Source organism: Pinus tabuliformis, chromosome Q (genome assembly GCF_031772625.1).
Source record: "Pinus tabuliformis cultivar Carrire ecotype Pingquan chromosome Q, CPIR1, whole genome shotgun sequence".
Classification (NCBI taxonomy): Eukaryota; Viridiplantae; Streptophyta; class Pinopsida; order Pinales; family Pinaceae; genus Pinus; species Pinus tabuliformis.
Genome location: NC_142296.1, coordinates 742,395,765 through 742,417,297, shown reverse-complemented (window position 1 = coordinate 742,417,297; position 21,533 = coordinate 742,395,765). Strand labels below are relative to the sequence as shown.

The 21,533-nt window shown below is 32.4% G+C and overlaps 1 protein-coding gene across 1 annotated transcript; it reads left to right on the top strand.

The window, feature by feature from the left end:
- Positions 1–482: 482 nt before the first annotated feature.
- Positions 483–5,693, top strand: LOC149221674 (aldehyde dehydrogenase 1-like). Its single transcript, XM_089385180.1, has 10 exons — positions 483–688; positions 841–983; positions 2,325–2,478; positions 2,589–2,818; positions 2,939–3,028; positions 3,291–3,464; positions 3,606–3,743; positions 4,818–4,955; positions 5,084–5,145; positions 5,284–5,693. The coding sequence occupies exons 1-10, from the start codon at positions 595–597 to the stop codon at positions 5,555–5,557; spliced, it is 1,497 nt and encodes a 498-aa protein (XP_089241306.1). The 5' UTR covers positions 483–594; the 3' UTR covers positions 5,558–5,693.
- The last annotated feature ends 15,840 nt before the right edge of the window (positions 5,694–21,533 follow it).

Genomic DNA, 21,533 nt, shown 5'->3' with positions numbered 1-21,533 from the left:
AAAATCATCTATATTTGACACCTAAAATAGACAAAAACGTGCAAACGGGCGTCCCGTAATACCATTGAGTCAAAAACAGGGAGCTTGAGTACTGCACTCACCACAATAATCAGTGTAAAGCCTCGTTGGTTGTGCCACGACTTTGTGTAGGATATTTAATGCGTATACAGCATTATTCGAGTCACATTGACCACTTTTAGGTTTTGGGTGGTTGATGAAAATTTGAATTCTGCACTTCACATCCAAAGTGTCAATTGTCAGAGATCTCGTGCCTTGAATTTTCACTTCATACTTCAATGTTCTCGCGCTTAACTTACCACGGTTAACAGTCAACGATCTCGTGTCTTGAAATTTGACATCCCACGAGTTTCTCTACACTATTTTCTATTACACGCCCTTTGAAAATGCGAGCACAGCCTCCAGATTTTGAGGAGACCTTGACCACAGTTCTCGCTGAGACGTATAAATATATGGAAAGCACGGTGGCTATTGTATTGTACAATGTTCTGAAGTAGTTCAAATCAAAATATTTTCTCTGCACAGTAATCGTATCCTCCAACGTTCTCAGGCACTAACATATTTGTCTCCAAGGATATGGCGCCCCTTTGGTCCGAATCAAACACAGTTCTGCCGCAAGTGAAATATACGAAGCTGTTCATTAATGGAGAGTTTGTAGATTCAGTTTCAGGTATGTGGAATTAATTAGGTTTGTTAGCCATCAAATCAAATAAAAAACCTTGCACGATGTTTTTTTTTTTTTTTTCTCTATCTAGCCAGAATTATTTGTTTCTATAACTGAACATTCATTTGTTAATTTATTGTATTGTATTAATGTTGCAGGAAAAACATTTGAGACGATCGATCCTCGAACAGAGGAAGCCATAACTCGCGTATCAGAGGCTCAGAAAGAAGATGTGGATTTGGCTGTAAAAGCAGCTCGTGCGGCTTTCGATCACGGACCATGGCCTCGCATGTCTGGCAATGTAAATTTTTTTTTAATTTGAATATAATCATTAACATATTGATAAATATCGATATGTTTTCAGGTGAAAATTGGTTTTGTATTTTTTTTTTTTTAAATTATGAAAATTCTAGTAAGATTTTCATAAAATGTGGTAGGAATTTTTGTAATTATAGATGTTAAATTTCAAGATTTGAGATGCCTTGGCTTTTTTATAGTCTTGAATCTATTTTCACCATCATGATTCAAACACTGCTATTGCAAGATTTTTTGAAAATTTTTTTCCTTGATTCTGGTCACTTTTGACTCAATTTTTCTCAATTTTTTTTAAATTGTAGATTTCGAAATATTCTGATTTTTATATAGAATTGCAGTTTTGAAATATTCTGACTTTTATTTAATATTACAAATTTTAAATATTTTCAAAATCTTATTATTCTTTTTTGGAAATATTTGAAAATCTGATATAAATTTTTTAAATATTCTAAAATTTGTAACCCAATTATACTAAATTTGATCAAACTTTATAGATCCAATTTATACTTCTATCCTACACCTTATCTATCCTACTGTAGAATGCCCCTATTTATACTATTATATTCTCTCTTATTAAGTGCATAATTATCTCTTTTTAATTGTAATATTATATGCATACTTCACTATTATTTAGTTTTAGTAGTGAATAATTTGTTCTCTAGCTGTATGGGTTCAACTCTGGGACAAATATTATAATTATTAAGTTAATAATATTTATGAAATTCAAATCCATGAGGTATAGTCACTAAGTTAGTACTATTTATGAAATTTAAATTCATGAGGTGTAGACTATTTGGTTTGAGTGGAGTTTAGTTCCTAATACATCACAGGTTAAAATTTTATGGTGAGGGGTTGACGGTGAAAACCACTTTGGGGGATTAAACTTCCCAAGAGGCGTTCGATTTAGACCAAGCCTTGCACAATAACATTCTATTATGAGTAGATCTGTCTTTTTCCATAGTCCTAAGGATATGGTCTAATGGTTAGGTGAGAATGTTTGGTCTCACAGTTCTTGTGGTCCAATTCTGAATAAGTTTATATATACTTGTGAACAGCTTTAGACATGATATTTTAGTTGAAAAAAAAATTTACCTTCTTCCCTCTGTTAAAAAATATTTATAAAAAATTGTAACTTAAGAAATTACCTTCTTCCCTCTGTTAAAAAATATTTATAAAAAATTGTAACTTAGTTGCTATACTTCAGAATTTTTTTTTATTTATTTATTTTATATATTTACTCGCTGTAATAAACGGAAAGTGTTATTCTTTTTCACATATTTACTTGCTGTAGTAAATGTCTTACTGGAAAGTGTTTACCATGATTCAGGAAAGAGGGCGTATCCTGTACAAGTATGCAGAGCTGGTGTTGCAACACTGTGACGAGCTCGCTGCTCTGGAAACTCTTGACAATGGAAAACCGCTGGATGTGGCTCGGATGCGTGATATACCATACTGTGTTGATGTTCTCCGATACTATGCTGGTGAACAATCTATATCAATGTGATTTTGTTTTGCTGGGGTTCAGGAGTTTGCAGATCTGGGAATTTTGTAAATCAAATTTGAAGGATTTTGCAATGAATATGATGTGCAGGGTCAGCTGATAAAATTCATGGACTAACGTTGAAGATGAATGGGCAGTATCAGGGTTATACTTTGCATGAACCCATTGGAGTCGTTGGTCAGATAATACCGTGGAACTATCCAATGCTGATGTTTTTCAGTAAGGTCACCCCTGCATTGGCCTGCGGATGTACAGTGGTTATCAAATCTGCAGAGCAGACTCCCTTAACTGCACTTTATTGTGCACAATTGGCCAAGGAGGTAACGTTTCCCTCTTTGCTCAGCTTGTGAATATGTGTGGGTGAATTTTCTGCTAGATTAGCAGGGCCAAGATTTGTGATGTCCAATAATTATTTTCATGAAATCTCGTCTGCATAACAGGCTGGAATTCCCCCTGGTGTCCTAAATGTGCTCTCTGGTTTTGGCGAAACTGCGGGCGCTGCCATAAGCAGCCACATGGATATTGATAAGGTAAGTTCACATGTTCATACTGGATTTATCAGGTTTTTTGATAAAGTAATTTATAAGTTGTTTTCTTTAAGTTTGTCTAATGAAATCTGTAGCGAAATTGAACTTCAGATTATTTGACTACACTATAGCAAAATTAAACTTCAGATTGTTTGAATACGCTAGGGCTTGCCAACATATTTTTTACCTATTATACCACTATTTGAAAACTAGCCATATATTTTAAGTGAATTCTGCTGAAATAATATAATGTTCTTGAATTCAGATATCATTTACAGGATCGATTCAAGTTGGGCGACTTATCATGGAAGCTGCTGCAAAAAGCAACTTGAAGCCTGTGACATTAGAACTCGGTGGAAAATCCCCTCTTATTGTTATGGATGACACCGATGTTGATAAAGCTGTGAATATCGCCCATTTTGCAGTCTATCATAACATGGTAAACATGCAAACCAGATGCAGGATCATGATTACTCACCATAAAATTAGAAGCATGCAGAGCACATGCAAGATTATGAATACTAACTATAAATTTTATTTTGAAATTCATGTGATGAAATGTGCATTCATGGCATGGCAGGGACAACTATGCCTAGCAGGGTCGCGGGTGTTTGTTCAGGAGAGCATTTATGATGAATTTGTGAAGAAAGCAGTGGCAAGAGCAAAGAAGCAGGTGGTGGGCGACCCTTTTCAGCCAGGTGTCCAACAAGGCCCTCAGGTAAACCACCATGCATTAGCTTATGTAGCTTCCATAGATCAATGAATAGGATTTTGAATCCCTGAAATTCAGGGGAAATACGAACTTGTTTAACCATGGAGAAAACACGCGATTCAGAAAACACACGCTAGAACAATTCAGAAAACACACTTTAGAACAATTTACATGATGAATTTAGATGTAGATTTTGAGAATATTTCAAAATTTTATAGTTAATGAGTTTAAATAAACATATTTTAAAATGCTTATATGATGAACTTAGTTAGCTGTAGATTTTGAAAATATTTCAATTTCTTTTTTATAGATAGTAGAGTTCAAATAAACATACTCTACTACAATTTACATTTTGAATTTATAGATATAGATTTTGAAAATATTCCAAAATTTTATAGAGTAAAGTTCAAATAAATATATCTCAAAACAGTTTACATGTTGAAATTGTTTAAATGTAGATTTTAAGAATATTCTAAAATTTTATAAATAATAAAGTTCAAATAATTAACTTAACTATTATTTCCAGAATTTTGTATCTAAAATTTTAAAGAAAATGACTTATTTCACACATCCTTAACTATTATTCCCAGAATTTTGTATCTAAAATTTTAAAGAAAATGACTCATTTCACACATCCAATAGATATTCCATTTGCAAAAATATTTTTCCATTTAAAATTTTATTTGTTTAGTGCTAGGAATTATATTTATATTATTATTATTTATAATTGTGATTTTGTTTTTAATATAAACTATATTTTAAATTAATTGTATTTTTTTAATATTAATATATATAAACAAAATTATAAATGTAACTTGTAGCATTCTTATTATTGGTGTTTTATATTAAAAAAAAAAAACATCAATGAGATTTTTGGAGTTATTATTGGGTGTTGCATGGAGATTTAAAAAAATAATAATAAATATAAATAATATTAACAAATATAAATAATCATGTAAATTGAGGGTGTTATAAATATCTGCATATATTTAAAATATTATTTGTGTATATATGTAAATGAAGATGAATATTATTGAGTCAATATAATTTATATTGATTTTTTTTTATTCTTTATTGCAGATTAATAAAATGCAATTTGATAAAGTATTAGAGTATATTCAATATGGAAAGAGAGATGGAGCTAAGTTATTATTAGGTGGAAATTCATGGGGTGATAAAGGATTTTACATTGAACCAACAATATTCGCAGATGTTCAGGTATTTTTTCTCTAACATAGTAGTATAGAAATGTGAATATATATATATATATATATGAAATGTGAATATATATGCTTTATTTATTACATCTACCTTTTCTAAATAGTTTCTATTGAGAATTTGTGCAGGATGATATGCAAATTGCTAAGGAAGAAATATTTGGTCCTGTTATGTCCATCCTAAAGTTCAAGTAAGAATTTATAGTACATATTTCTAAAATAATAGTCATTTTTGAAATGTCTTGTAGTTAAAGATCAATGCAATTCATTAATTTTTTTATAATACCAAAGTTTTTTAAAACTAAAGTTAGCATTAATTTCTATTGCAGGACTATAGAAGAAGTAATAGAAAGAGGAAATAAAACAATTTATGGTCTGGGAGCTGGAGTTATTACTAAAGATATTGATGTAGCAAATAGAATTGCTAGATCTATTCGAGCTGGAACAGTGTGGATTAATTGTTATCTTGCAGCTAGTGCAGATAGTCCACTTGGAGGATACAAAATGAGTGGGATTGGAAGAGAGTATGGCTCTTATGGCCTTCAAAATTACTTACAAGTCAAATGTGTCATTACACCACTTCAACATTCACCCTGGCTATAGAAATATCCTATCATAGCTAATATGATACATTATTGTTTAAAATATAAATAAGATATGACATGAGACATATCCTTATATTTACATTCAATTTGGAATATTATATTATCATGCCTTTTCTATTCGGCATAATGTCTCATTTTCACTTTTATATACAAAATGTAGTGTATGAATTATGATGATGTGTAAAGTAGCAATCAATATTTAATTTATTATTTTTTAATTTAATTCCTACAATTCATATTCCTTGTAAGTTTTATTCATATTAAAAAAATGTAAAGAATTGAATGATATATTTTAAAAAACATTGATGTCATTTAATATGTCAAGTTTACATTTTAGTAGAGTTTGGGAGCTGGAATTCATCTGATATAATGACGAAGGTATGAGGAGATGGTTGGAATAGTTTTTAGATGTCAATTTGGTGTATGAGATAATTAACCACCTCATTTTTCCAACATAACCAAAAAATTATAGGTAGTGGGTGGAAGAATCATGGGGAATTTGAAGTGAAAGTGAGAGAGTCCATGAGGGGTTTGCAAGGGGTGATTTTCATGCAAAGAAGGAACCATTCCTAAAATAGATTGATGTCTAACTATTCTAGGTTAATATAAACCAAGATTGTTTGCTATAATTTGTATAGAGGAGGCCAAGTTCTTGGATAAGTAGGAGAGGTATGTGAAATTGATTCATTTTTCAACCAAAATGAGTGACACTAATAGGAAAACTATTGAGGTACTCTCTACGTAGTGAAAGGGTTTGCTAGTGGGATCCTCTTTTAAGAGTGATTTTTTCCCTAACAGGAATCTATTTCTCTATTTTTTGATACAAAATATAACTTCTATGTGCAACCCTGGGGCTTGGTCATTCATGGGCTCCTATAATGATAGAGACACACCCTCTTCCTACATAAACACAATGGCTAGGAGAACTCATGGTTCCAATTCTCACAAACCCAATAATATGATTAAGAAAAAAGATTTAAAACATGATCATCTCATGTTCAAAGGGAAAGGGAAGCTCATCCTCTAAGAATTCAAATACTAGGGTAAATGATCAAGAAAATAAAACATATAGAAAATTGAGTAGATGCATCCCACAAGGAGAACAAATTCCAACATAATAAATAACTACATCAATGATTGTAGGGAAAAATACAATACGTGAAACACCTTGCCTTGATTGCTAAATTATGGATCTTTGGATGATGGAAAAAAATTGATAGATCTAGCATATTAAAAAGTACTAACAACCTAAAGGAGATATGAAATTAAAATTGGGATCCAAAGGTTTCTTCATAATCATCTTCAACAACTTGCAAGATAAAAGTATGGTTTTTCAAAATGGTCCTTATTTCTTCAATGAAATGGGACTATATATGAGATTTTTAACATAAATATTTAGTTTAGAAAAATAATATTTCATTGTTTGCCCCATTTAGATCCATTTGTATTCACTACCACATGATTTTTGGGAACTTAAAAGGAATTGAAAATGCTCTTGGTTTATTTTTATGTGCTTATAAGCCAATAAAAAAGGAAGATACTTATCATATCCACATATATGTGTACACATGAATGTGTCATAGTTGTTACCAACGAGCATATTCTTAAGCTACCACGATAACCTCTAGCATCAAAGCATTGACTATGAGAACATTATGTTTCATTGTTGAAAATTCCACGAGCATGGAAATTTATTTAGAGAATTCCCCTCAACTAACCTTAGTGGTGCCAATGACCGTAATCTAATAAAGATAAATAGCGATTTAAAAAGGTTACTCATGGAAGTAAACCAAATAGAAGAGGCCATAGGGGACCATAAGGAGAGAAATCCTGAGATGAAAATTGATATGCAATATTACCGAATAAGGAGAATGAGAATGGAAATCAAGAGGATGGCTAGAAAGAGGGAAAATAACACCTTTCATAAGGAAACACAGAACATAAGGAAGACATAATGTAATAGAAGGAAATGCTTAATCTGATTGAAATCCCAAGTATAGAATATATTGAAATGGCACAAGAGAAAGAGGAACACAAAAAACAAAGGAATAAGAAGATATGGAACTAGAAGACATGTATCTCCACTCAGTTGCCACAACCTAGGAAAATAAATACCCATTAGCATTGCTAGATAAGGAATTTGACTTAATTTGCAACACATATATCAAAGCATAGAAAAAAAATATGCATGAATAGTTAAAAGTCGTGAATAATCAAACTTCTTCTTCTCTTGGAGTTAAAAAATCAATGAACATGGAAAAATATAAGCCCTCAAAAGAGGAAAATAAAACAGGGTCAAAAGGAAATAAACAATTGATTTAAGAAATGGGGGAATTTTTAATCAACACTGAAAGGGTAACTTTGGTGATGGAGTTCTTTCAACCATGCAACCAATCTTTTCAGTGAAAATACTATCTTGGACTATGAAAGGTTTGAATGGTAAATCCAAACACATACTTCTCAAAATAAAAATATCACAATGAAAACCATTGATAGTTATGTTACAGGAGACAAAATGTGGAGGAACCAAACAAGAAATAATTGATGTTATGGGGACATTATGGGGAGTAGTAATATTATGGAACCCATAATAAATAGATCTAATAGATTCCATGGCTACTCACTTATATTTAATAGTAGTATTCCAAAAAATAGGATCAATAACTCATAGATATATAACCAATATTTATGGTCCAAGAATACCCATAGAAAGTTTCACCTTTTTCCAACCCTTAACAAAAATAACTGCATACATCAAGGATGCCTATTATATTGTAGGAGGTGATTTTAATCTCATCTAATTGGTGTTAGATAAAAAAGGGGGAATACAAATTCTAGAGGAGGAATCACTCCACTTCCATGCTATGATAGAGAAACTCAAGTTGATAGATCAGGAAACTAGTAGTGGACTATACACTAGGAACAATACAAGAGGAGGGGAGACGCACATGGATTTAATATTAGATAGTTTTTTAGTCTTGGAATTGCAAATATTTTAGGAATGGCCATAGAAGTGAAGGTTTTTCCTAGCCAGGAATCTAACCAGTGAAGAATTTTAGTTGAGACATCCATCATTCAAAATAAATTTGGAAAAGTGGTGGTGAGACTCTCTTCTTGTAGAGGGTTCTCTCCTGTTTGTTTTTTCATTGAAAACTAAAATTCATCAAAGACCAACTAAAATTCCAAAAGAAACAATAATCTGGGAATATGTAAGAAGAAAAATAGAAGCTCGAATAAGAAGAACAAACCCAACAATAAAAAATGATGGGGGAAATATGAGAACTTAGCCAAAAAACAATCTAAAATTCAGGCACAATTAACATAATGTCAATCTTAAGAGGAAAAAGTAAAGATTTTTATTGATTAAGGAAGGAGAAAATATATCCAAATTCTTTCATAGATCAATGGTTCAACGTCACCATCAAAATATAAATGCAAGTATATGCAGTATTTATGGAGAAAACCTAGTGGAGAATCAAGATATAGAAAAGGATTTAGCATCTTACTTCAAATATCTACTTTCAAAAAGTAAAGAGCTTTATGGATTAAGGAAGGAGAAAACAAATCCAAATTCTTTCATAGATCAATGGTTCAACATCACCATCAAAATATGAATTCATGTATATGCACTATTCATGGAGAAAACCTGGTGGAGAATCAAGATATAGAAAAGGATCTAGCATCTTACTTCAAATATCTACTTTCGGAACCTTGGCTAGTTAGAAGTAAAACTAAAGGAAAATCACCATAAATATTCCCCCCCTCATCTCCTCTAATTATAAAAATTCCATTCTCTGAGAAATTTCCTTAATCGAAGTTGATAAATTATTTAAGGATATTCCCAAAGGTAAGTCTCTTGGTTCAGATGAATTCAAATCTAATTTATTTTAGGATTGTTGGTCTTTTGCAAGTAACGATGTGTTGAAAAACATTGAAAAAGATAGAATCACTTCCTTAATTTCTTCATCCCTAAATTCTACCTTCATAATCCTCATACCCAAAGAAAACAAAGCTAAAACTATATCCTTTAGATCCATATCACTTTGTAGCGTAATTTGTAAGATCATCTCCAAAGTTATAGCAAATAGGCTAAAACCTCATTTTCCTAGTCTCATCTCCCTTCAAAAAACTAGTTATGTAGAGGGTTTTTTTTTTTAGATGGTATCTTCCTTGCCCACGAGATAATCCACTCCTTGAAAATAAGAAACAAGGCTAGAATATTCATCAAATTTGACCTCTCCAAATCCCATGATAGAAGTAGTTGGAAATACATGTTTCAATGTGTGCTGACTACTTTTGGGTTCACTGAAAAAGTGGATTCATTGGGTTATCATATTAATGTCTAGGATTCCTTCTCTATCCTAATTAATATATTTCCATCCTATCCTTTCTCTTAATCAGTAGGAATTAGGTAGGGGGAGCCTCCATCACCCTTTCTCTTTCTTTTAATAGATGAAGGACTAGGAAAATCAATCAAAAGTGTATTTGAATACTATAGAATAAAATATATTTGTTTCTCCAACTCTGGAACAACCTCTTATCCCAAACAATTTGTAGATGAATCTTCTCTTGGGAACTCTTATATTTATAGAAGCTATCACCTTCAAGAGAATTTTTTAGAGGACCTCTAAGTAGCTTCTAGAATGACAATCAATCTTGAAAAATTCCAAATCCCCTTATTGATACTCCACATTCATCCCTTACCCACATCACTCTCCTTATTGGGTTTCATAGGAGTTCCCTTCCATCCAAATATTTATGAGCCCCATTAACGAACAACATCCTTTGTCATGATTTTTGGGAAGACCTACTTCTCAAATTTGAGAGAAAATAAGCAAGTTAGACATTGAGATCTCTCAATTTTAATAATAGGTTAATCCCTCTCAAATCTATGTCACAATCTATGACCCTATATTTATTCTCATCTCTAGTGGCTCCTAAATTGATTACATAAAAAATAAGAACCCTCCAAATAAATTTTCTCTGGGGAGGAGGTAGACTTATTAGGAAATGGGCTTTGGTAGCATAGGAAAAAATCTATCATCCCAAGATAGTGGGAGGATTGAGAATTCTAGACCATGATATCACATGTATCATTTTGGAAGTTAAAAAATGGTGGATATGGCTCCAATCAACCTTGGAATTATGTTTCCTTCTATGGAAAACCAAATATTTTCCCAATATTTGTCAACAAGAGTTAATTCGAGCTGAAGGACTCCGCAAAGGATCCCACAATAGGAATGTATCCTATAAAAATAGATCTATAAAAAAAAATCATAGCTTCTGAGAAATAAAAGAAGGTAACCAAGCTTTGCTCTCGGAAAACTCCTAGAATCAATTTCAAAAATTGAAAATCCTTGAAAACATTCAAAAAGTTCAACTTAGATTGGATCAACAAGGTGTTGTTAGGAAAGAAAATTCTAACATGCAATGATGAGCTACCACTAAATCGGGGTCCCAATTAGACACTTACATATTTGGTGTGATGGTACTCTGTTAGGTCCCTATAATACTGGTGTATTCCCTCATTGTTATTGCTAGTGTAGCCCCCTTATTGCTATTGTTGTGCCCGTGTAGTCCCCATATTGTTATTATTGTTCCCCATAGAAGCCCACTATTGTTATTGTTGTGCCCTTACATTATTATTGTTATGTTGACTCTAATTATATTGTGACCCCTTAGACTCCTATATATAGAAAGGAGGTTTTGTCATTTGAATCATCCAAGTTGATCATTTTTGTAATGTAAAGGAGGTTTACCCCTCAAAGAGTCTAATTTTGAAGTCGTTGATCTATATTTTCTTCTATTTTGTTAGTTGATTGCATAACATTTGGTTTCAGAGCTTTGGATTCTAGGGTTTCGCTGCTTCAAACAGGTCATCGTCGAATTTCACTATAACTTTTTTTCTACAAAGCTTCAAAAGTTGAAATCGAAACCACTTGGAGCCTAAATCTTGGTGAAATTCATGTAGGAATTTCAAATCTTGTCTCGCTATATTTTTGGAGATATGATCCAAGTAAGTTAAGGTTTTTGCAGGCTCTAGAATTACATCTCAAATAGGCGACCTTGGGAAAATAATCATAAATTTCTCTTTGAGCATCAGATTTAAATCTCATAAAAGGTGATAAAAAGAGGATGGATTTTAGTTTGTTAGTATCATTTCTAAGGTCAAAGGTAGAAATAATGACACGTGGCACTCTGTAAAATTTTTCTCTATGGAATCAGTCTATAATCAGGTCATCGTGGGAGACGGGCCATAAATCTTACTTGAAGAATCCAATCTCAATCAGACTTGTGGGGTTGGAAAGAGGACTCAAAGGGATTCCACATGATATAATTTCAGAGCTTGGAGATCTGAAAGTGTAGAGATACAACATATTCAATATTGAGCTCCTACAAAGTGAAAAAAGGTGTGTAGGTTTTAAAATTTGCATAAGTTTTTTTTCAAAAATTAGTTTGAAGTGATTCAAAGGGAATAATGAAGCATAATTATAATTAATTGATGCCTCGATGAAATAAAATGGAAAAACCTAGTAAGAAACCCGAAATCTCTACTATGACACATGAATAAGAGGAAGAAATGCAACATGATATATCGAAATTGCAAGACAAAGTTACATAAATTTCGCTCTGACAAAACATAACAGAAGCTAAGATCGATGATATACAAGAAAAACTGAAAGGCAACATGGAATATTTGAAGAAAGACTTGAAAACGTTGCTACAATAAATGCTTCCTAATGGCGAAAAGGTATTATATTAAACTCATGATGAGAACAAATAAATGTTAATCATGATTTCATAGACTCTAACGTTCGATTGAAGACCCAAAATATTCCAAAGATCGATATGAGGAAGCTTGATGGCAAGGATCTGGTGACATGGATACTACAAATGGAGAAATATTTTGATATTCATAATGTGAAATACACACAAAAGGTACGCATTGTAGCTTTATATTTAGAACCTAATCAATTTGTATGGTGTCGATGGCTTTGTTCTCGTAAACCAATTGTCACTTGGCCAATTTTTATGGATGAAATGATAGTACAATATGAGGATACAAAGAGAAACACCTTCTTTAGCCAATTGATAAATCTCAAACAAAAGGTTTCAATGGAAGAGCACATTGAGGAATTCCAAAAATTGAATATAAGGGTAAATTCTATTCTAGAGAAGCATAGGATTGATGTGTTCATAGGGACTTTAAAAGATAGCATCCAAAGGTTCGCCTTTGGGAACTATATTCATTGGAGAGGGCATTTAGGTTGGCAAGAAAAAATGAAAGAAAAATTATGGCAATAAGGAAGCCTACCACTCACAACTATAAAGATGGAAGTGTTTTTTCTCCTAGCCTTCCACAACCAACAAGGTTGACACCACAACAATTGGAAGAGGAAAGGGAAAAAATGCTTTGTTATAGTTGTGATAGCAAATGCACTAAAGGTCATAAGTGTGACGAGAAGAAGTTAATTTACATAGATTGTGAAGAGGAGGAAGAAAAGGAACAAGAAACATCAAAAGAAGAGGATATACACCAAGAACCAACCCCAAAGAAAAAAGAAATGTATCCGACCATATCTTGTAATGCATTGATAGGAATTACCACTCCTCAAACTATTAAGATAGTACATATCAAGAATAAAAAGGTAATAGTTTTGATTGACTGAGGCAGTACGCATAATTTTATTCATTGTAAGATAGCCAATGAATTTAATTACTTCCTATATCTAACACTAGAGTGTCAGGTGATGGTTGCAAATGGAGGAACCATAAATTTCTCTGGAAAGTGCCATAATATAAATAAATCCATGGGCGAATATGTATTGAATAGTCCAATGCTTTCCATTCCAATGGGTGGTGCTGATGTTGTACTAGGATTCCAATGGTTACAATCTTTGTGTACAATAGCTTTTAATTTTCAAGAACTTGAATTTTTTTTGGGATGGAAAGGAAGTTAGATTAAGCGGTATCACAGGGAAATCAAAAAATGTAATCAACTCTAATGGCATGAAAAAGATTCTAAAGAAAGAATAATAGGGCATAATGCACAATTATGTTCACAAGAGGTTCAAACATCGAACTCATTTATTTCTCCAGATCTCCAAAAAGTCTTGGAAAATCATTCTAAGGTTCAAGCAGTGGAAGATCACAACAAGCATCAAAAATAAGTTCTCCAACTCTTAAAGGATAACCTCACATTAGCGAAGAATATATTGAAACAACAGGCAGATCAACATTGCAGCGAAAGAAGTTTTGATGTAGGTGACTAGGTATTTTTAAGGCTACAACCATACAAACAAATGTCCCTGAAGAAAGCTAAGAAGGATAATAAAGTATCACCAAACTATTATGGTCCTTACAAGGTGTTGCAAAATATTGGTACTATGGCATACAAATTGGAGCTTCTTGCATCTTCTTGAGTGCACCCAGTTTTCCATGTTTCATGCATAAAGATGGTTATAGGTGACAAGCTCCCTATTCAAACAACATTTCCAAAACTTGACGAGGAAGGAAAAATCATATTGGAACCTGAAGAAGTCACAAAAATAAGAACTCGACAACTACACAATCGATTAATTTCAGAGTATCTCATCAAGTGGAAGAACTTACCTGTAGAAGATTCCACATAGGAGGATGAGAATTTTATACAAAAGCATCTAGAACTACTCAAGCATTGAGGAATTTTTTTTTTGAACCGGAGGGGCATGTTAGGTCCCTATTATACTAGTGTATTCCCTCATTTTTATTTTAAGTCTAGCCCCGTTATTTCTATTGTTGTGTCCATGTAGTCCCCATATTGTTATTATTGTGCCCCATAGAAACCCACTATTGTTATTGTTTTTCCCTTACATTGTTATCGTTATGTCGGCTCTAATTTTATTGTGGCCCCTTAGACTCCTATATATATAAAGGAGGTTTTTTAATTTGATCAACCAAGAATTTTCCATTTGTGTAATGTAAAGAAGATTTCCCCCTTGAAGAGGCTAATTTTTTAGAGGACCTCTAAGTAGCTTCTAGAATGATAATCAATCTTGAAAAATTCCAAATCCCCTTATTGATACTCAACATTCATCCCATACCCACATCACTTTCCTTATTGGATTTCATAGGAGTTCCCTTCCATCCAAATATTTATGAGCCCCAGTAACTAACAAGATCCTTTGCCATGATTTTTGGGAAGACCTACTTCTCAAATTTGAGAGAAAATAAGCAAATCAAACATTGAGATCTCTCAATTTTAATAATAGGTTAATCCCTCTCAAATATATGTCGCAATCTATGAACCTATATTTATTCTCATCTCTAGTGGCTCCTAAATTGATTACATAAAAAATAAGAACCCTCCAAATAAATTTTCTCTCGGGAGGAGGTAGACTTATTAGGAAATGGGCTTTGGTAGCATAGGAAAAAATCTATCATCCCAAGATAGTGGGAGGATTGGGAATTCTAGATCATGATATTACAAGTATCATTTTGGAAGTTAAAACATGGTGGATATGGCTCCACTCAACCTTGGAATTATGTTTCCTTCTATGGAAAACAAAATATTTTCCCAATATTTGTCAACAAGAGTTAATTCGAGCTAAAGGACTCCACAAAGGATCCCACAATAGGAATGTATCCTATAAAAATAGATCTATAAAAGAAAATCATAGCTTTTGAGAAATAAAAGAAGGTAACCAAGTTTTTCTCTGGGAAGACTCCTAAAATCAATTTCAAAAATTAAAAATCCTTGAAAACATTCAAAAAGTTCAACTTATACTGAATCAACAAGGTGTTGATAGGAAAGAAAATTCTAGCATGCAATGATGAGCAACCACTTGATCTGGGTCTCAATTAGACACTTACATATTTGGTGTGATGGTACTCTATTAGGTCCCTATAATACTAGTGTATTCCCTCATTGTTATTCCCAGTGTAGACCCCTTATTGCTATTGTTGTGGCCATGTAGTCCCTATATTTTTATTATTGTTCCCCATAGAAGCACACTATTGTTATTGTTGTGCCCTTACATTATTATTGCTATGTCGACTCTAATTATGTTGTGACCCCTTAGACTCCTATATATAGAAAGGAGGTTTTGTCATTTGAATCATCCAAGAATTGATCATTTTTGTAATGTAAAGGAGGTTTCCCCCTAAAAGAGTCTAATTTTGAAGTCGTTTATCTATATTTTCTTCTATTTTGTTAGCTGATTGCATAGCATTTGGTTTCAGAGCTTTGGATTCTAGGGTTTTGCTGCTTTAAACAGGTCATCATGGAATTTCGCTATAAATTTTTTTCTGTGAAGCTTCAGAAGTTGAAATTGAAACCACTTGGAGCCTAAATCTTGATGAAATTCGTGTATGAATTTCAGATCTTGTCTCACTATATTTTTGGAGATATGATCCAAGTAAATTAAGGTTTTTGCAGGCTCTAGAATTCCATCTCAAATAGGTGACCTTGGGAAAATAATCATAACTTTCTCTATGAGCATCAGATTTAAATTTCGTAAAAGGTGACAGAAAGAGAACGAGCTTTAGTTTGTTGGTATCATTTTCAAGGCCGAAGGTAGAAACAGTGATACGTGGCACTCCGTAAAAGTTTTCTCTACGAAATCAGTCTATAATCAGGTCATCGTGGGAGATGGGCCATAACGCTTACTTGAAGAATCCAATCTCAATCAAACTTGTGGGGTTGGAAAGAGGACTCAAAGGTCTTCTACAGGATATAATTTCAGACCTCGGAGATCTGAAAGTATAGAGATACAACATATTCAATATTGAGCTCTTACAAAGTGAAAAAAAAGGTGTGTAGGTTTTAAAATTTGCATAAGTTTTGTTTGAAAAATTAGTTTGAAGTGATTCCAAGGGAATAACGAATCATAATTATAAATAATTGATGCCTTGATGAAATAAAAATGGAAAAACCTAGTAAGAAACCCGAAATCTCTACTATGACACATGAATAAGAGGAAGAAATGCAACATGATATATCGAAATTGCGAGACCAAGTGAAATAAATTTTGCTCTCACAAAACATAACAGAGGCTAAGATCGATGATATAGAAGAAAAAATGAAATGAAACATGGAATATTTGAAGAAAGACTTGAAAAAGTTGCTACAATAAATGCTTCCTAATGGCGAAAAGGTATTAGATTAAACACATGATGAGAACAAAAGAAATGTTAATCATGATTTCATAGACTCTAATGTTGGATTGAAGACCCATAATATTCCAAAGATCAATATGAGGAAGTTTGATGGCAAGGATCTGGTGACATGGATACTACAAATGGAGAAATATTTTGATCTTCATAATGTGCAATACACAGAAAAGGTATGCATTGCAACTTTATATTTCGAACGCAATCAATTTGTATGGTGATGATGGCTTCGTTCTCATAAACAACTTGTCACTTGGTCAATTTTTATGAATGAAATGATAGTACAATATGAGGATACAAAGGGAAACACCTTCTTTAGCCAATTGATAAATCTCAAACAAAAGGGTTCAATGGAAGAGCACATTGAGGAATTCCAAAAATTGAATATAACGGTAAAATCTATTTTAGAGGAGCATAGGATTGATGTGTTCATAGGGACTTTAAAGGATAGCATCCAAAGGTTCGCCTTTGGGAACTTAATTCACTGGAGAGGTCATTCAGGTTGGCAAGAAAAATTGAATGAAAAATTATGGCAATAAGGAAGCCTACCACTCATAATTGTAAATATGGAACTATTTCTTCTCCTAGCCTTCCACAACCTACAAGGTTGACACCAAAACAATTGGAAGAAAAAAGGGCAAAAGGGCTTTGTTATAGTTGTGATAGAAAATACACTAAAGGTCATAAGTGTGATGAGAAGAAGTTAATTTACATAGATTATGAAGAGGAGGAAGAAAAGGAACAAGAAACATCAAAATAAGAGAATATACACCAAGAACCAACCTTGAAGAAAGAAGAAATGTATCCGACTATATCTTGCAATGCATTGATAGGAATTACGACTCCTCAAACTGTCAAGATAGAAGTACATATCAAGAAGAAAAAGGTAATAGTGTTGATTGATTCAGGTAGTACCCATAATTTTATTCATTGTAAGATAGCCAATGAATTTAATTACTTCCTATATCCAACACTAGAGTGTCAAGTGATGGTTGAAAAAGGAGGAACCGTAAATTTCTCTGAAAAGTTCCATAATATAAAGAAATCCATGGGTGAATATGTATTGAATAGCCCAATTCTTTCCATTTCAATGGGTGGTGTTGATGTTGTACTAAGATTCCAATGGTTACAATCTTTGGGTACAATAAATTTTAATTTTCAAGAACTTGAAATTTTTTTAGGATGGAAAGGAAGTTGAATTAAGCGGTATCACAGGGAAACCAAAACAGGTAATAAGCTATAATGGCATGAGAAATATTCTAAAGAAAGAACAATAGGGCATAATTGCACAATTATGTTCACAAGAGGTTCAAACATCGAAATAATTTATTTCTCCAGATCTCCAAAAAGTCTTGCACAATCACTCTAAGGTTCAAGCAGTGGAAGATCACAACAAGCATCAACAACAAGTTCTCCAACTCTTAAAGGATAACCTCACTTTAGCGAAGAATATAATGAAACAACAAGCAGATCAACATTGCAGCAAAAGAAGTTTTGATGTAGGTGACTAGGTATTTTTAACGCTACAACCATATAAACAAATGCCCCTGAAGAAAGCTAAGAAGGATAACAAATTATCACCAAAGTATTTTGGTCCTTACAAGGTGTTGCAAAATATTGGTACTATGGCATACAAATTAGAGCTTCCTGCATCTTCTTTAGTGCACCCAGTTTTCCATGTTTCATGCATAAAGATGGTTATAGGTGACAAGCTCACCATTTGAACAATATTGCTAGAACTTGACGAGGAAGGAAAAATCATATTGGAACCTGAAGAAGTCATAGAAACAAGAACTCGACAGCTACGAAAGCGATCAATTGCAGAGTATCTCATCAAGTGGAAGAACTTACCCGCAGAAGATTCCACATGGGAGGATGAGAATTTTATACAAAAGCATCCAAAACTACCCAAGCATTGAGGAATTTTTTTTTTTTTGAACAAGGGGGGCATGTTAGGTCCCTATAATACTAGTGTATTCCCTCATTTTTATTTTAAGTGTATCCCCTTTATTTCTATTGTTGTGTCCATGCAGTCCCCATATTGTTATTATTGTTCCCCATAAAACCCCACTGTTGTTATTGTTGTTCCCTTACATTATTATCGTTATGTCGGCTCTAATTTTATTGTGGCCCCTTAGACTCCTATATATATAAAGGAGGTTTTTTCATTTGGATCATCCAAGAATTGTCCATTTGTGTAATTTAAAGAAGGTTTCCCCCTTCAAGAGGCTAATTTTGAAGTCGTTGATCTATCTCTTCTTCTATTTTGTGAGTGGGTTGCATAACATACTCACTAGTATGTGGCCTAGTTTCCATACCCTTATAATAAATATCTAACCTACTACTATTACTATTCTAACCCAATTATCCTAAATAACTAATACTATATATTCCTAAGGTTAACTCCAATTATGTTGGTGTTTATAAGGCCTGTTGTTACAAACAGGAAGGAGAGAAAGCCTTTCCCAAATGTAGGCTTCTTCAGAAACTGCAAAATGATTAGAATAATATTCTTTCATGACTGATACGTGGGCTCAACTAAGTTGCCTAAAATAAATATTCTCTAATGTAAGAGAATTAAATAAAAACATTATTTTTATTATTTTTCATTTTTTGGTATTAATTAGATGTAATTACTAATTTTAAATCTTATTCTAAAATAGATAAAATTATTCTATATCATAGGCAACAGTAAACTCAACTTAGCATGAAGATCGGCTAGAAAGTTAATTAATTTAAGTGACAAAAATAATCCTAACTTAAACAAGTTAATAAACAAGAATACTTTTTTTTGGTGCAGTTGGTGAGACATGTCCGGGGGATTGAACTTCAGATCACTTGGATACAAAAGAGCTTGCCAACATGCTTTTTTCCAATTGTGCTATTGGAACCTGTAGACAATAAACAAGAATACTTATTTTAATTGAAAATTAAAATTAGTATACCAACGTTCATGGAAAGGAAACCATTCATTAAATCCTAATTTTGTATTCAAGAAAAATCACAAATGCACATAACAATATATCACATACAAGATTTTGCTGAAAAAAAATAGAATTTCTAGAAAGCTCCCCAAAACTTAAAAAATGATCAAAATAGGTGATAGATAATATCAATTTCCTTCAATACATATTCACATTATCCCCTTCTCATCAAAGAGAGTCATATATATAGAGTAAAAGATTTTGTAAAAAATATATATTGTTTATTGTCTTGAAAAGATATTTAATAAAAAGTTAAAACAGTAAATTTTTGTGCATACAAAATCTATTAAAACAATGAAATCATGTTCCCAAATTAAAAGTTCCACTACTGGAACAATTATTGAGGATGCACTAATTGGCCATTAGACAAAATTTTAGTTTAATGGAATTCAATCCACTCTAATTTCCAAGGGATTGGTCTTAATTTGTGTGTTCTAAATTAGTTGTGTCTAATTGGTGAAGGGTTTTGGAATCTTTGTTTCTATTTTCTTGAAAACCATTTCCTTTTTTCTAAGGAAATGTTCAACGTCATTTGACTTATCCCCCTTTCCATTTTACCTACATATACAAATTTTAGCAATTGTAAGAACTCTAGGTATTGAGAGAATGCTTGAAAAAAAAAAATGTTCAACATACTAACTAAAAAACTTAAAACCAAAGAAGGATTTGGCAATCCTGAATCAAAAAGTGTATTCATGCTTACATAGCTTATTTAACCTATAGTTTAGATATGAGTGTTTAACTACAACCCGTGTTCGAAAGGATTAAAATAATTTTAATTATTTTAATCCAATTTTAACCTCTTAATTATGCTATAATCTCATCTGGGCATTTGAGATCAAAGAGGTGCAACAAGTAGTATCCATTGAAAGAAGATGGATACCATATTTTCCCTTATTATTTCTTAATCGTGAAAAATTCCTTTAATTGGCCCAATCCTATGATTAAGTAATATTAATACAAAATCTATTCATATACGGTGCAGGGCATACAAAATGTTCTTGCTTGAATGAGAGACCACATGGGAGGATTCATCATTAATCATTAATTAAAAATGATTACTATTTTATATTAGTTATTAATAGAGGGTTTTTAACAAGATATTCGTTCATATGGAGAGTGGAAGGTGTAATGTGCCTTGGTGTTTATCACATGATCCTAGATGGGTAGATATCAAGAAAAATCCAAAATTCTTTGAAAAATAACACAATCATGTGACGAATCCGACCATTTATCAAACAATCAAAAAACATGCACATTGGGGAATTTGTGGAAGTACAGGAACATCAATATGAGGAATAAGGTGGATGCGAGATGAGTGGATTGGTAAGGAAGGAATCTAAAGTTTCCAAAAATTTAACAACAAACATTACAAAATCAAGGAGAATTAATATTTTTCATAACAAAAGCACAAAAAAACATGTTATCAACACTTCTATAAGGAAATAAATAAGCCAAAAATAAAAAATTTAATAGGTTCCCTGTTTAGTTTAGAAACAAATGGGGTGTTGTTGTACACACGAAAACACAAGGGAAGCAAAATGAAACACAATACTATAACAATAACTTAGACAAAGGAATGAGGAGATGTAGGATGAATAAGGAGCATAAGAATCAAGACATTAGGGGAATTTGGAGGTCAATAATGGGCATCAAAATGAAAAATCTACTAACAAATTCAACTTTAAAAGAACCAATCAGATTCAAGATGAAGATATCATCTTAAGGGGCAAATATTTTTGGAGGAAAAGGAAGAAAATTACTTCATATTTTTTACTTATCTCATATATTTACTCAAATTTCAAGTGTAGTCTCTCATTGGATGTAAAATACATTTTT